The 16434-nt window shown below is 38.3% G+C and overlaps 1 protein-coding gene across 4 annotated transcripts in view; it reads right to left on the bottom strand.

The window, feature by feature from the left end:
- EYA1 (EYA transcriptional coactivator and phosphatase 1) overlaps nt 1-16434 on the bottom strand; it is an 85638-nt gene that overhangs the window by 6199 nt on the left and 63005 nt on the right. For all 4 annotated transcript variants that reach the window (XM_009875463.1, XM_009875461.1, XM_009875462.1 and 1 more), the window contains 5 exons: nt 6428-6486; nt 6071-6231; nt 5751-5865; nt 5315-5436; nt 3230-3330 (listed from right to left, as the gene is read on the bottom strand). In XM_009875463.1, the coding sequence (XP_009873765.1) occupies nt 3230-3330; nt 5315-5436; nt 5751-5865; nt 6071-6231; nt 6428-6486 (558 nt within the window). The remainder of the gene's footprint in view (nt 1-3229; nt 3331-5314; nt 5437-5750; nt 5866-6070; nt 6232-6427; nt 6487-16434) is intronic.

The following is a 16434-nucleotide window of genomic DNA, read 5'->3' on the forward strand; positions in this document are numbered from 1 at the left end:
ATCACCTGATGTAAAATCCAGCTCCTCACTGCAGAGAGCCTCCTCCTTTGTCTCCTCTGACAAACTAGAAATCCTTTGGAAGATTCTCCTAAGTAGAAAAACTCGAGAGTTGGTTTGTTTTTTTTTTCTGCCTTACGAGTATTTCCCGACTGCGTCTCCAAAGGCAGAAGATGAGCTCAAACAAAACACAACACAACTAAAAAAAACAAGAAAACTAAACAAAAGTCCAAGACAATGCAGTCTCTGGCACAAAACCCCAGAAACTTATTCTGCAAATAGCTGTGGCACCGCAGCAGCAGGCGGACGCGGCGGCTCTGACCCACACCCGATGCCGGTGGCTGCCCCACACACCCTTGGGCTCTCACATCGGCTTCTTCCCCTCCTCTCCCCCTTTTCCCCAGGGAAGCTCCTGTGAAGGTGGCAACCTCCACATGAACCCTGGTGTTACAGCCAAGCTGGCCGGTTGCTGAGCTGATCCAGAAGGGTACGCTTATTTCTCAGCCTGCAACTCAAATGTCCCAAGAATTTTAATTGTCTTACAGAATATTTTGCTGGAAGTGACAGCTAAACAAAAGCACAGATACCGTGGCTACTCCTGTGCTACATGAGACATAAGGGAGTGCGCTTTGCTCAGTATTGTATTTATTTTCATCAATTGAGAGTTATTTTATGGAAAAACAATCTATCCTAAAAGTGTTTCAGAAAAGAGCAATGAACTTTCAAACTGCATAAAAAAAGTTTCTATTATTGAAGTTTTACAATAATGACAATAATAAAAAGATTTTAAATGTGTTCTCTATTCTTCCTTTTCTTGTATTCTCAGGATTTTTCATGCACGAAAGACATAAATGAAAATCTTGTTTTATAATGAAGCCATTCGTAAATTATTGGTAAATTATTTTTAATAAGATATCTTAACTTTCTTACCTCCTAATCTGGAATTTCAGCTGTTTTCACTAAATAAACACACAGTTAAAAAATATTTCAAATTAAATGGGTTTGAATTTATATGCTTACTTTAAAAATACTCATTATAGTTTGCATGTAATCGATGAAGTGCTATTTAAATAAGTGTGTGTAACCGATGAAGTGCTATTTAAATCAAGGTGTACCATTTATGCTCTAAGTAAAGAAACGTACACACACTACAGGCTACACCACAGGCCAAACCCCTTCAGCAAAGTGTTGTGCAAAGGAATAACACCAAAGTTGACGCTGCCCTGAGAATATCATCAAACCCAACGTGCCGATGGGAAGGAAGGAAGGACAGAATCAGTTCACAAGCTTCAGGGGATGAGCAACGCAATGGGGCACACCATGGGACAGTTATGCCACTGTGGATTGATGGCCTTTGGGTGTCTTTGTGGTGATAAATCTGTTTTGTTTGCACACTTCCTAGAGAAGGCATAGGCTTTTACTAATACAGACATACCGCTGACTCCTTAGATGGTGTACACCTTTCTAGACTGAACCACAGTATACATCAGGGTGCATTCTCAAATCACTTCTCCCAATAACTCTAAAAACAATCTGAGGATCATATAACCAAAAAAGCATCAGATAACCAAAAGCATTATCTCAGTAGTGATCAGCTCCTCACACTGCAAAGAAAGACACTGGGGTTATTGCTCTTGCAACCTGCAGGGGTCGAAACTTAGGAGGCAAATCGTGCTTTCACCGTGTGAAATGGTGACTTTCTTTCAGTGGAGTAAGAAGGAGGACAAGAATCACAGAAACATTTTCCTTAATCAAATTAATAGTTTCTGCAGAAAGGCAGAGCTGCTGGTCTCCTTATTGACTTCTTTGGCGTTGCTGCAGCAGATAATTTAATCCAGAGCATCTAACATAGTTTGAATCTGAAAATTCCTTCCACCGAGAAAGTATACACAGAAGTAATGGCACAAAGGAATTTTCTATACTGCTACTCCTCTTAGTGACTGGAAAGGCTTTTTTCTTACACTTTTCTGAATCATGTTTCCTTTTGAAAAAAGCACTGAATTAGATAATGTTACCGAAAGGACTACTCCTGCCATTATCATATACAACGCTATTTCACCGAGAACAGAAAAGGAACAAAGAGATTTCCCCCCCCCTCCCCGATCTTAAATGCAGCCTTTAAAATGTAATCATTTACAGCGGGAAAACATTTCTCTCCAAAGATGAAAGGCATTTCTGAAAGAGAAAGGAGCAAACTGTTCCCGTCAGTCCAAAGGAATATATGAAACTGAGACTCTGCAAAGTGCCGGGACGAGCCGGGAACCTACTCACAATGCTTCGGGGGCACAAAACCCGGATTTCATGAAGCAAAACAGTCAATGGTTGTTAAAAGACCATGAGGACTAATTAGTTTCACTTCTCCAATTCGGAAAGTTACAGTGGAAACAGATACAGAAGTACCACAGAGAGTTTTGTGGTAAAAAAGCAGCTGTGCAAAAGCAATTTACCTGTAAAAGGAAGAAAGAAGAGAAATGCCCATTTTCCTACACTTTCTCCTATTGTTCAAATAGCCAATGTTATGCCTCACTCCTCCAAGTGAAGACTCTATAACTGCTGTACTTGGGTTGAATAGCAAGGCTAGGAATACTGCCTATTATTTGTCAGTGGGATATATTGCTTTTTATGGAGCTTTCTCCACGCCAGGGAAGAAAAAAAAAGTGAATTTTTCCTCTCTTACCAGAGGAAAGCAAAAATTAATAAAGACATAGTCAAAAAGTATCCTCACTTAACTGAGGTTATGAATGTAGGATGAGTCACAAGTAGTTACCTGAATGCAGAACCCAAATAATGGACACACAACAAAACTGAAATTTATGTATATCTGCTCCAGTCCTACCTAGCTTTTCAAGGTGTGACATATATGTATTTCATAAAGTCAAATAGCACACTTTGATCAGCAAGAATTGCCATTTTTTACTTATATTCATAACATCCTATGTGGTATTTTGGGATGCCAATGAAAACAGAATTATTAGTTCTTGGCACAAAAGCCGGGGTCCATTTTCTGACTCGTTTTTGAAATATATTAAACATACATGGCTAGCTTAATGTGTCTTTTGGAGAACAGCAGGGCACATCATTACCTACAATTTTATGCAGCATTCTATGAGATATGGTCAAAACACATTTCATAAAACAAAGAAACAAAATGCAAATGTCAATCAATGCTGTCCCATACCGAAAAAAAGACAACTTTGGTTCAGACTCAAACCACATTGAAAAGGACCATTACCTTTTTTGCGCCTTGTTCTTCTTCGACACCATCCCCTATAACAACATACACTACTTTTCTTCCAAACCTTTGAATTATTCGTTCAAAACAACTTTCCTTTCCTGAAAGAAAAAGATCAGAGTTCAGGATAGGTGGTGATGGGATGGCATCAAATAAATCACTTTTTAGCCCAGATCTCCCCAGTACTATAATAAATAATTAAAGCTACTCTCCCGCAGGATGGTGTATCAAGGTTGATTGCAGCTTTACTTCCACCACAACAGCTGACAGACAACCTTAAAAACTGCTCCATGAGGTCCTTTATTGCACACGCCATGGTACACAAAGTGTACCAGAGGGCCGCAATATCAGCTTTCTTGCCTCCTTCCCTAATCTGAGATATGTTTCAAGGGGAATCTCCCTATCAGGAGAATGCTCTACTTGCTGTTTATAGTCAATAGCCTGAACTGAGCAAATAGATTGAATCTAAGTTGAAATTCTAGCTTTTTCTCCATGACCTGTGACAGCTCCTGAAACAGTAGTCTCCTGACTTAGAAGGTCCCCCAAAAGATTTAGATTTAAATGTCTGCAATCCAACACATGGGAAAGGTCCTTGATCCTGCACTGAGATCCATTAATGTGGCTCGTTACTTCACTGCACAGACCTAGGGACATGATTCCAGTGCTCCAGTCCTATACACAGGTACCAATACTTGGGAAGCTTCAGGTACTGGTACTGAGAAGCCAGAAGGAAAGTAAATGCTTACAGCTGAGTTTTCTCAATTGTCCCCATTCTGAAAGATCACTTCAGTCTGGTCACGGGACATTCTTACCTGTGTGTCTACAGCCACCAATGGGAAGAATTGTGTTTTTCAAAAAAGTTATTTCAGCTACAGAACACCACCAGTGTAAGCACAAATAGGTTGGGAATTAGGAAAGGTTTCTAGCCAGCAGCAAAGCCAAACTACTCAATGACACTCTTTAGCAGTAGCGCCTGGCATAAGAAACCTCCAACACTGACTAGGTTGAAATGGTGCTTGAAAATTATGAATCATGTATTGTTACAGAAATCTCACGATTTCCTGTGACAGCCAGAAACTGAACACAGTTTTCCAAAAATACCCTTCTATCTGTGAAGTCACAAGTGAATATTTCTTTTAAAATTATTTAATTAAAATATGTTTGAAAAGTCTCATAATTCAAAGTTTTAATTTACTTTCAAGTTTTGACAGATGGTACCATAACATTTCTATTCAGGAAACAGTTTTAAGTCTTTTATGGTAATGCTTTCAGAATTCTACATAAAACTCTCAATGAAATTTTTTTTTAAGAAAAACAAAACAAAACCAAACAAAAATAACCCACCATTTTTTTTCTTGGCCATTTGAGCTTCCTGTATTATAGATACTTAAGAACACATGAAAAATGTTTTCATGTAGCCCACAATTTTGAGGGAATCTGAGATAGAACAGATATGTCATAATCACATTAAAAGCTACAAGCACCGTTGCCATCTGGTCCTATGTTTTCCTACATATTCAGAATAACAGCTTTTATATTGAACCAGAAAACAGAAACAAACATTTGCCTGGCTGAAGCTTATTACGGTTGGTATGAATGAACTTAAATAATTACATTCTACAGCAAAACATTCTTGCTTCTGGTAAATTGTTTATCAAAATTTGCTCCAGAGCCCATGAAAACAAACGGAGCCAGGGCTCACTTTTAGAGAGTTTCTTCTGCTAATCTGGGAAAACTTCAGCATTCTGTACACATAGCCTGCTAAAAATCTTCTCAGTTGCTACATAGGCTTAACAGTTTTGAGAAATGATGACAAAAAGCAATTATATTTCCTCCTAGTAGAGGCTGCATCAGTATTAATAGAGCTATATCAAGCTTACTGTGCTGAATCATGACAAACATTTGAAAAGCACTTTTAGGATACTCTAGCATGAAAAATGTTTCATGACATCAGGTATTATTTTATATTTGCAGGTATTACTCTATATTTGCTACAGTGAATGCACGTAAGAAATACAAACTACAATACCTTTTTATTTAGGATTACAGCTTCAAATGTAACACAACATTATAAAAACAGCTCACCTATTTTAGTTGCACTGTAAATATTCTCTATGGGAAATACAACCCCTAGTCCATACAGTAAGACTTTTGCCAGAGCTGGAATTAGCTGAGTAGTTGTTACGAGAATGTTCACACAGTTTGTCCTACGGAAAGGAAAAAGCAAATACCCTTTTTTAGCAAAGCGAAGCAAATTAGAACAAATCAAAACTAAACAAAAGAAGGAACACCTTTTCTCTCCCATCAGAACCCCTCACTATTATTATTACCACTTACAAAGAAAATTACTTTCTTCCACCTTACAGGACAGCAAGGTTAGAGTGGCATGGTCAGACCAGAACAAGGAATGAGAAGAAGGTCCTCTACATTCAGGATTTTGCTCACCAGACCAGGCACCCTCTTCTAGACCATGAGCAGACATCCTAGGGGTTCTTAAATACCACGTACTCTTTGTGCTCACCTTGAATGAATAAGTGTGAGTGCTTTCAGTGCAAGCGTTAACCAAGAATCCGTCAGAGCTTCAATTTCTGCTCTCAGCTGTAACCAAGCCTCTCTTTTTGCTGGACCAAGAAGACCTGTGGAGTAGATAAGAGTATGTCTGCACTGAAATTAAGTGCCGTTCTGTCGTTTTCCTTTGCTTTCATTAGCTCAGAGACAATCTTTCACACACTGCAAACTCAACAGCTCACTAAACACCACGCTAAACAGGAACAGAAACCGATAGTTCTTCCCTTCTTCTACTTCTAATCTGTATTTGTTAGATACTCCAGAGTCACTTGCCTCCAACGTTATTTTTGTAGGTGTTATATATTTCTTTTACTCGTCTGTAGCGGAAAGCCAATTTTCGCATCCAGTCCACTCCTCCACGCACCCCCGTCGCGAGGCACAGATTTGCACTGGTGGCAGCTGCAGGAAAGCCGTCCGTTCCAAAGTTATAGGTGCTGGTCAGAGATAAGAAAACCCCCAGATCAACAAAAGGCAACAGGCTACCTTCAACCACCAGCTACTCACTTTGCTGGGTTGCAAAGGCTAAGAGCTAAAAGGAGAGCGGGCTACTGTAAGCGTAACAGCAGTTCATCGCTTCCCCAGAAAAGAACTTGCAAAGCGACGTTTTCATCTTGTTCAGTTCTCTTGTACCTTAGATCTTGACCGTTGTCATCTGAAGACACGTCATCAATGTGAACCTGGTCGCATTCCTAAGGCGACAGAAGGACTTTATGATTTTCTTGATCTTGCAAATCTTGAAAATAAAGCTCTAAAAAACTATGAACAATCTAGTCATCAGGGATATTTTCAATTGTGGAAATCAGTAGATGGCAGTCTTGTTAAAACAACTATTTTACCTATTTCTCATGCTCATTTCTTAGAATAAAGGCACACTAACATTAACTACTACTGTTAAATGGCCTTCCAAAAACACGTTTTTATGTTTAGAAAGGAAAGTGGTTAAAAACAATTAGCATATGTGTTCCATAAACGTTCTTGTAGCCTTTCAGGTACCTTAAAACATCATGCTGCTCAAAACTGATTCAGTCAGTGCATAAGTGTAACTGAAACCAGACATTTTGGTAAATGTAACATATTAGAAAAATTAAACCTGATGCTAACCGCCAATGAAATTATGACCTCTGATTGCTGTTGAGCCACACACCAACACAGCCTGAGGCCAGTGTTTCAGAGGAGTGCAGACAAAAAATCTGTTCCTAGTTTGCCATTCATTTGAGAGTTGTGAGTTTCCTTCTCTCTCTTTGGTCTTAGTGCATGAAAGCAGCATGTAAATATGAAGAAAATCTCAACAGAAGTAGCCAAATTAAACAAACTTTCTTCAGCAACTTGTATGCAAACTAACACTGCACATCCATAATTAGCTTTGTCCATCACTAAATTAAAAATCGTAACACATATTGTTTATCCACCAAAAAACACATTGGAACATTAATATTAACTATTTTGACTTTTAGCAGGAAAACAAATAAACCTCTAGCACTCTAGATCAATTTCAATTCAAAGCTTCAAACAATAATGGATTTCAATTATTCTAATTATTTCCTCTTCTCTCTCTTAATGTGAAGTCCTATAACAAAGATGATCTACTTTAAACATGAAAATATTGCAATCTTTTATTTTTGTGTTACTGCTTTCCTCTGAACAAATTTTTCTCTCTCCATGGATTTGTGAGGAAGGGAGGGAAGATAGAAGTGGAAAGAAACTCAAACCAGCTGTTCCCTAACAGAATTAAAATCATGACCCTCAACCCTTTTTCTAAAACATCTATTTTCCAGCCAACCCTCTCCCAGCAAGCAGCAAGCTCCAAGGAGGAAAAGACTTTGACCCTGTAACCTTCTTCTCCTCTCCTGAGGTCAACAACCTCAGATAAGAAAAAAGCTGAAGAAGTCTAGTTGGCCTCACATGATGGTTGTGGATTCTAGATTTTTTTAAAACATAGGCCTACGAAAAATATCTCAGAAACTTTTCAAACACTTTGAAAAATAAGGTGTGGTCTTTTGCACATGTAAAATACATATATGTATTCTTACTGTAATACATAATTTTTTGTATTTTATGCATAGGTAGCTTGTGTGAGAGAGAGACGAGAGAAACAACTAGCACAGGAAAGACAATACTACATTTGGTTATATTTAACCACCATACAGTGAATTTCCTCCTCAGGCAGACAAAATGTATTTGATGTACAGCCACAGCTGAAACTACAAGTGTGAGCATATATTGCCAAGCTTTGAAAATCAACTTGGCTAAAAAAAAAAAGCCAAGAAAAGCTCCTTGAGAAAGTTATCAAATTCACAGAAATTACTTTTTTTTTTTTAAACTAACAGGAACTGTCCATCCAAATGCCTACAAAGTTAATGGTTCAAATATGAACTAAGTGTAAGCTAATGAAGGGATACCCTCCCAAATCTGCAAGTTTCCCATGGTAGCTGCTCTTCCACTGCTCAATGACTTCTCAAAGTCTCCATGGACAGAAACTTAAGCTTGATTTGTCAACATAGCAGCGAAAATTATCAAGTCAGTAGCCTCCTCCCCCAGCTTGGAAGCTAAGAATGACAACTGCAACAAGTTGCTGGAGAAGAGGATTCAGAAATCTGGGAAAGAGAATCAATTTTTTTAGTACCCATAAAAATAAAGTAAGGAATAGAAGCTCAGCTTCACACAGGAGTCATTGAAAAAAGCAATAACTCAACAGACTTCACCTTCAACCCCCTCAACAGACTTCAACTTCATCTCTCTCAGGCAAAAGATACAGGCACGAAAGATGACACCACTACATCTTAGATGTCACAGAGAGGACACAAGGACCTAGAATTTTAATTTATGCCACAAGGACCTGGGACCATCACAAACCCTGGAACATCACATTCTCCCTTTTTGTCTAATCATCTGCTTAGTAGATAGAAAGTGAGCACTGAAAGGAAACAGAAATAGAAATCATGGCATCACAAGTAAGAGGAATTTTTGAGAGAAAAATGAAGAAGAGAAATCAGACTAAAAATTGGTGGGCTAAAGGTACAGAAACAGTGTCAACAAAGTAAACTACGTGAAGAAAAGGTCACAAAAATCACGAATTTCAGGTGAAATACTGAACCATAGAGATAGTGTTCTCTTTTGTCAGGATTAAAGAAGAAAAAAGTGAAGCCAGGAAGAGAATAAAGGAAAATTAAAACGCAAGAGATACATGTTATAATTTGGAAAGGATTAAAGAACAACATGATTGACACTGTGTTACAAGTAAAGGAAGGTCACAAGCAGTGCACAACTATTTTGCTCCTGTTGAGTGGCAGGATGCAGCTTTGAGGCTAAATGTGAGCTTTGAGCGCCGGGTATTTTTTCATGCTGTCTAGCTGACTTGGACTTTGGGCTCCTGAGTCATAGGTACATTTTTCAGCCCCTTGAACAAGGGAAGGAAAAGCACTGATTTAGCAATTGCTCTTTTAGCACTGAAGTTATTTATGGGTATCTCTTCAAAGAAGCCAATTACCTGCCCATCCTTAATTGATCCAGTCCAACCCTTCCTCAGAACACCTTGTTTTCATCTGCCTGCTTTGTGTGGAGCATTTTGTTTGTGAACAAAGACTATCCGAGACACAGTTCAGTCCCTGCATTAGATATAAGCAAGCACCCACACATTAAACATTTTAAAATCTTTACTCAATAGGTACCAGAATCTGTGATATGCTAAAACAAAGTTTGATACTGACTAACAAATAAAGTATGGGCTTCCAACCAACTTCCAAATAAATTTCTGCAAATATACATTAAAAAAAAACCACCAGACTTGCAAAGTCAAGTACTTCTCAAAAAAGCTTATGTGAGGGGAGCCAACTCAGAGCTAAACAGCCATTCATTAAAAAAAAACCCAAAAATCAAAACCAAAAAACCAAACAAAATATCCTGGTTTTTTTTTTGCAGGCTTACTGTTTCAAACTTCTACAGAGATATTTGACACTTTGGAAAAAATTTCATAGGAAATACGGTACCAGTATTCTCCCCCTAATTTCTCTGGTGAAGTGATATCTGAAATTGATATTGAAAGTCCTTGTAGAAACACTACAAATATATATTGTTTATGCAGATGTATTTTATTATGACAAAATCAGTTTAGCAGTCATTAAGCAAGTCATTTAGCAAGACATTAAAATTGCTGGATTCTCTTTTAAAATAGGTTGAATTGGCAAGTAAGGAGCAAAATACCCTGTGGCTTATGTATAAAGATTATGCAGCAAGCTGTGTTTTGCTCCTAAAGGTGTTGACCTTGCAACTTCAGTGTATCCAGTTTGAAATCTTCATGAGGGACTACAAGTGATGACATGTTTGCACGGAAGGTTTGGATTTCAGTCAGACAGGCTGAGATGCAGCTCTGCACTTTGAGATCAAACCCTGGAAAGCAAAACGCACTTGGTATAGTTCAGGGATAATAATTCCAGAAGGGCAAAGCATCTTTGACATCTAAACCTTATTCTCACACAGGTCTATCTAAATTGCACTGGCTTTGACAAAATCATTGCTAAAGCGCTTAATTTTCATTTGAAAATGAGAGCTGGGCTACTAAACCACACAAAAATTTTAAAAGACCTTATTAATGGTGCCTCATGCATGTTCTGTGTATGTATGAGGGGCAGACACGGGATAGGAGAGCTATTTGCAAAGACTAATTAATCCAGGGAATTCAGATCTCTTGCAGATAATTTGCAGCCATGATCAGCAATCAGGGCAAGTTGGTCAGAAACCTGGAGCAGTTTTTTTTCTGTTTTCTTTTTCCCTCGGTCGGTTTTCTGTGCAGTCAGCACACTAGCTCGACATCTGCTGTGGGAAATGGCAGGAGAGTGGGGCTGGGCAGTGGGAGAGGAACTGGTCCTCCTGGAGGTAGCCTGGCAGCTGCCCAAGGCAGCACATCCAGAGCTAGGTCAAGTAGGTTTTGTCTGGAAGCTGGGGAAGCTTGTTCTAAAGGCTTCATGGACAATTACATTTTGAGAAAGAATTCAAGGCAGAGAGAAAATTCATCTTCTGCAAAGGAAGAGAGCAAGGCTCTTCAGTTCAGGAAAGGCAGCAAGCTGTGAAAGGCAGGAGGTTTTAAAATGCTGTAGAAAGGAGACCCCAGCAAATGCTGTTGCCAAGGGAGACAAAGGAGACACTTCCTATATACCTATAAAGTGCAAGTTTGGATGAATGAATATGCTAGATAAGCCATATAAAACACTTGTAACGTGCTCAAAGCATGCTCAAGGATACGATAGTAATGGTGATATGGAGGGGTGTGTCTGTGGAGTTACCAATTAGCCTAAGGGAAAATGAGAGTGTCAGCATGTGTAATTTAGCAAATCTACCCATAGCGGTTTAAGAAATTACTGTCCATGCTGTTCTTTGCTGTTTTCTCCCACAGCTGACTTGTATGGGTCCATGTGTTTGTGCCCCTTAGACCTTTCAGTGCCACATCTGGTGCCTTAGCTTGAAACATATCTTCCGTAGCAGCTCAGTTAAACCAACAAATGTTGCACAGAGCAACTGAGACTTGCTTCCAGGTTCCCTTACATCAGCTCTGCTTTGAGGCTTAAAGCAGCAGCAGATACGTGCTTGCAGGAGCTCCTTAAAACTGCTACAATCATTTGCTAAGTGAAAATATGTCTCCAGTGAAATGTAGTAAGCCAAAGAAAAATAACAATCGAAAATAAATGACTAGATGAGTCTAGCCTAAGACTTGTGCATGGAAAGCTTGTGTCTTCTCCCTCCTGCATTCCCAAAGCATTTGCTAACTCCTTCCTGCTAACTTTTCCTCCTTCTCTTTTCTGTTTTTGTATGATGAGCCAAAAACTCCCAGAGATGCTCCACAGTCATCACTCACAGCTCTTAAAATGCCTAGACCTATATAGTCTTCCGGAATCATTCCTTTAAACTAACTTGGGATCTTTATAAAGATTCATATGCAAAGCATTAAGTTACGGCAGAAATCTTCTACAAATATTTATATACTTTGCTCCTTCACTACCACCGTCAAGTTGTGCACTTCTGCCATAATTATGTAAAATATGCCTCATTACTTAATTGTATACTGTAAGAAAATGAACAATAATAATAAAGAGACTAATGGTGTTAGAAGAGTTCCTCTTATCTGTGCTAACACTAGTGCAGCGATGTAATGGCTAGCATACTGATCCTGTACATTTCTGTGTTATAAAACTAACAAAACCAAATGTAATAATTCTGCTGTCTTTGAAGAAACATTGAGTGTATAACTCTGGAGAAGTCTGCACATTACGAAAAGGAATAATGTGAATAATAACCTCAGAGGATGAATGAATACAACCTCAGAGGATGCTGAAGCATTACAGTCCCAAATCTTCGGATTATAGCTAAAACACATTTCCACATTTGGTTAATCTCCTTAATTTACCGTGAGAAAAGTAACACCGTGCTGTCAACTAATTGTTTCAATACCTCAGCCTGCAAAGTCAAATAAGAAAAAGAAAAAAAAAAACACCCCAAAACCCAACAATCACCCTTCAGAACAAGCTATTTTCATTTTGCCTTTACATCAGCGTGCCCATTGAGACAGCCTGGAAGCTGGCCAACTCGCAGGAAATGATTGCTGGGATTCTCTGTTCCTCTCATATCTGTCATTACGCAATTACATCCACTGCTTCATTTTCCCTACTGAACAGTAGAGAAATTTGGTCATGTGCATGTGAGAACAGATCTGGCAAAACAAGTTAAAGCTGCAATCCTTTATAAATGTGATGTATCTGAAAAAAAATTCATTTAAAAAAAAATTCTCTAGTGTACACTGCTGTGGTTTTTATGCAGCTTTTAACGACAGCAGTATCTCTGTTTATGTCTTTTCCAGAAATAAGATATTTACCCTGTAAGACATATATCCTTTCAGATTATTATCTGCTCCAGAAATACTCATTGCTTCTATAAGCCATCACAATGTCCTTCTCTGGGAAACATAGGCTACTTTGTGAATGACCATTTCTAATTATCAGTCTGTTTGTTTCCATATCTTTTTACTTATAGTAATGATTATCTTCCTGCAAAGAAAAAAGCAGATTACTCCAACTAGTCTCTTTTTTAGTTTTAGAAGAATAACATGCAAGGACACCAACATAATATAACAGTAGCCATTAAACTTGACAACCAAATCTCTGGTTTTTACTTGACTACAAGGTTAGCAAAATCGCTAGAATGTGTACAAGTTAGAAAACTGACATTACGTAGAACAGTAACATACTTATATTCTCTATGTGTATATAGACATCTATGTATGGCCTGTGCCAAATGCTCCTCTACTGTACTTCTGTACTTGCCAAATAGACAAAAACCTCCGCACTTCCTTTCAAGCCAAGGCAATAAAGGATAAAGTGTTGAACTTCCTAACCCATCATCATGGAGCACCTGTTAACCTACAGCCCAAATCCATGTGAAAAAGCAGAGACTACGGTTCGCAGGTTCTCAACACTGGCACTCAATTGGCAGGACCTGTCATCTCCGTCTAGCCTGCACTTTGTGACCCTAACATTTTCTCTTCTTTCCCACCACAATTATTTGGCACTGAAAAAAAAAGGTGCAGATTACCTGTGGGTCAGGCACAGGATGTGAAGAACAAAGAGAGTTCTTGAAATGCACTTCATTCTGTCTGACAATTTGTGGGTGAACAGTCAAGGAATTAAATCGGGCTGTGAAGGCTTTCAAAACACTCCCATTTTAAACTTTAGACTAAATAGAAGCTTATAGTGTAAAAAAAAACACAACAAAACACTACAAAGCCACAAACCCTACCTTTTACTGCTAAAATAGCAAATAAAAAATAAAATAAAATAAGGCTATTAGCTATATAAACTATTAGCTATTGTAAACACTGAGAACTAAGAACGACAATTATTTAACAAACTCATTTTCATAACTAATGACTTGGGAGTGCTCTCCTGCACTGAACACATAACCCTTTTAAAATGCACAATGGATACCATTCTTTTCTAATAGAAGAAGTGATTAAAATCCTGTTTTGCTTGCTCACATGAACAAGTGCATTTGGATTAAATATGGTACTCCTAAAGTAAACAGTATGTGTTCCAAAATAAATACAGATCTTATTCTGCAACTTGTGTTTACTGAAGTAGCTACACTAAAATCAAGGTTTACATTTTCATTTCAGCTGCACTTTGTAACTGGAAGAATCTAATTTAAAATACAACATGACCTGAAGAAGTATCTGTATAGCAACTGTAACACGACTGTTACATTCCCACAGCAAAAGAAAACTCTATTTTGCTGGTTCTCTTTACCTCCTAAGTGCCGTGAAGCAGATACTTCAAAAACTTACAGTGCCTTGGTATATATTACTCAATACGTTGAAATCTTTCTACTGAAAAAGAAGACTGAATTGGAAAATCATACCTCTAGCAGAGGGCTGGCAGCACTCAAGACCATCACAAGAAGTGCAGCCCTCCAAACCCCAGAGCTTTCTCACTTGTGGAAGGTGTTGTTTGGATTTGTTGATCAGGTTGCAGTTCAGAGATACTCCCTATCATTCTGAACACGCTCATTACACTCCAGTTGTTCAGATAAGATAAACCATAAAACTATTTTATTTCTGTAATGTATGATCTTACTCAGGGAAGCTTTGGAGGACATCTCTAATGAGCAACTCTCGCTACAACAAATATTTTGTTATTCTATTGCTGTATATTTTGAAAGAGAAGGAAAGAGGAGGGTGTCATAGAAAGAATTTTACCCACAGATAAAAATAGCTAAATATAACTCAAGTTTATCTGTTTAAAGAGTCTGTGTCACTCCTGGAAAGCACAGTGTTAAGTGCAAAACATCAAGTTCATTTTGTTTTAAAAGTTCAGCACTTCATACTCTAAATACTTTCTTTACTACACAAAACATGTTATCTGTGGACATACACTTTTGTGAAGAGGGAAAAGTTCTATGAATAATGAAAACCAGTGAAAATAAAATATGAATCTGTCTAAAGAAGTAACAAAAGCCATGAACCTGGTTGGCATGTCATGAATTATTCCCAAACATATTAACTTGAAAGTATACTTTTAGGAACATATATATTTTATAGAAACTATATAACAAATTGTACAAATATACAGAAATTTTAAACATTTTTAAAATTAAACTTATGAAAAGAATGATTTTTCCATAAAAGTCTGAAAGCAATGTCTCACATCTCAGGAAATGAGAATTTCACATGGAAAATTTCAGCAGAAGAGGTAAGCTCCCTCTTTCTGTCCTGTGTGACCAATTCATTTAAACTTGCTGTGTCTCAGTGCTGATCTCCTAAATGCATGTGTTTGAATGAAAGCTACACTGCTTTGAGCTAGCAAGTCTCCCATCCTTGTAATTACCTGCTAATGTGACAAAGATGGGGATTAAAATTCCCTCTGCTAACCTTGCCAGTACAGAAAGCTACAACTTTCACTCCTATGAGCAGCCTGAAGACCTCCGCACAACACTTTGCATTTTTTTCCCTTCCTTTTCTTTCCACTCCAATTCTGTGGGGCGGATGTTGACCCCCTATGCCACTTCCTCGGTGGCAGAAGCAGGGAGTGAGCTGAGGCACTGCTGCCTTGCCCAGTTGGAGCAGAGGATGATGATCTGCTTTGCCAGAGCTCTGGGAATGCCGGATGGATAGGCAGGAGCTTTTGTGCCACCTCACAGTCTTAAGTTTAGAGAAAGGGAGAAGCAACAGGAATGTAAGAAAAGCTATAAAGTGATGCTACGAGCCTGGTAGGCTCCCGTGTGTTTCAGCAGGGCTGTATGTGAGCAAAGACCACTCCATCTGGTTTTCCTGAGGAAGGAAATTGTATAGGGTCTACCTTCTATGGCACCTAGTATGAAGGTGCTCGTCATTGGACACATGAAAGGAAAGAAGTTATATAGTGACTAAATTACACAAGCCTATAGGTATGATCTAAAGTAAGCTAAGAAGGTATTTGTTATTCTTTGTAACCCTAACACTCATGCACCATAGCAGCACATTCCACAACAGCCAGACATCGCACATTTTGGATGGGTCAAAGCTGTTAGCTGCGTTTTGCACACACCAGAAAAGCCACAGTTCTTCCTATGAATGAAGACTTTGTTTTGTATTTCTATTCATTTACCTACAGCTACATGTCCAGTGTAATTTAGTCCCATGTTCATGAAATGGAACTTCATGAGCTTTCTCAAGTCACCCATGGTTGTAGTATCATATGGATGATTCCAGTCATTTCCTCATATACATATGAGGGAAAATCCTTTATCATGATTTGTATTTCTTTTCCTTTCTTTCCTTCCTTTCTGCAGCAAAACTAGGCTGTTCTTGGATTGCTACCATGGAAAACTAAATGTAAATAGAGGGGCTTTTTGCCTCAGTCTGAATGCGCTAAGATAACTGCTGTGATGCCTAATGGAAAGGAGTATACAGTTGTTCACAGGTTCATTAGAAAGTGAACTCTCTGACTTTTCTGAAGACCTAAAGTATCTTAAAAATAAGGTTTACATCTACAAATTAATATAGTGCTGTAAAAAAAACAAAACCAAAAAACCCTGCAACCAAACGAAAAAAACCCTTCTCCTTAAGCTTTCGGAATAATTGCATTTTGGTTCTCTCAGAACTCTTTGTTGCTGAAGGT

The sequence above is a fragment of the Apaloderma vittatum genome, unplaced genomic scaffold, assembly GCF_000703405.1.
Source record: "Apaloderma vittatum isolate BGI_N311 unplaced genomic scaffold, ASM70340v1 scaffold1188, whole genome shotgun sequence".
In the NCBI taxonomy this organism is placed as follows: domain Eukaryota; kingdom Metazoa; phylum Chordata; class Aves; order Trogoniformes; family Trogonidae; genus Apaloderma; species Apaloderma vittatum.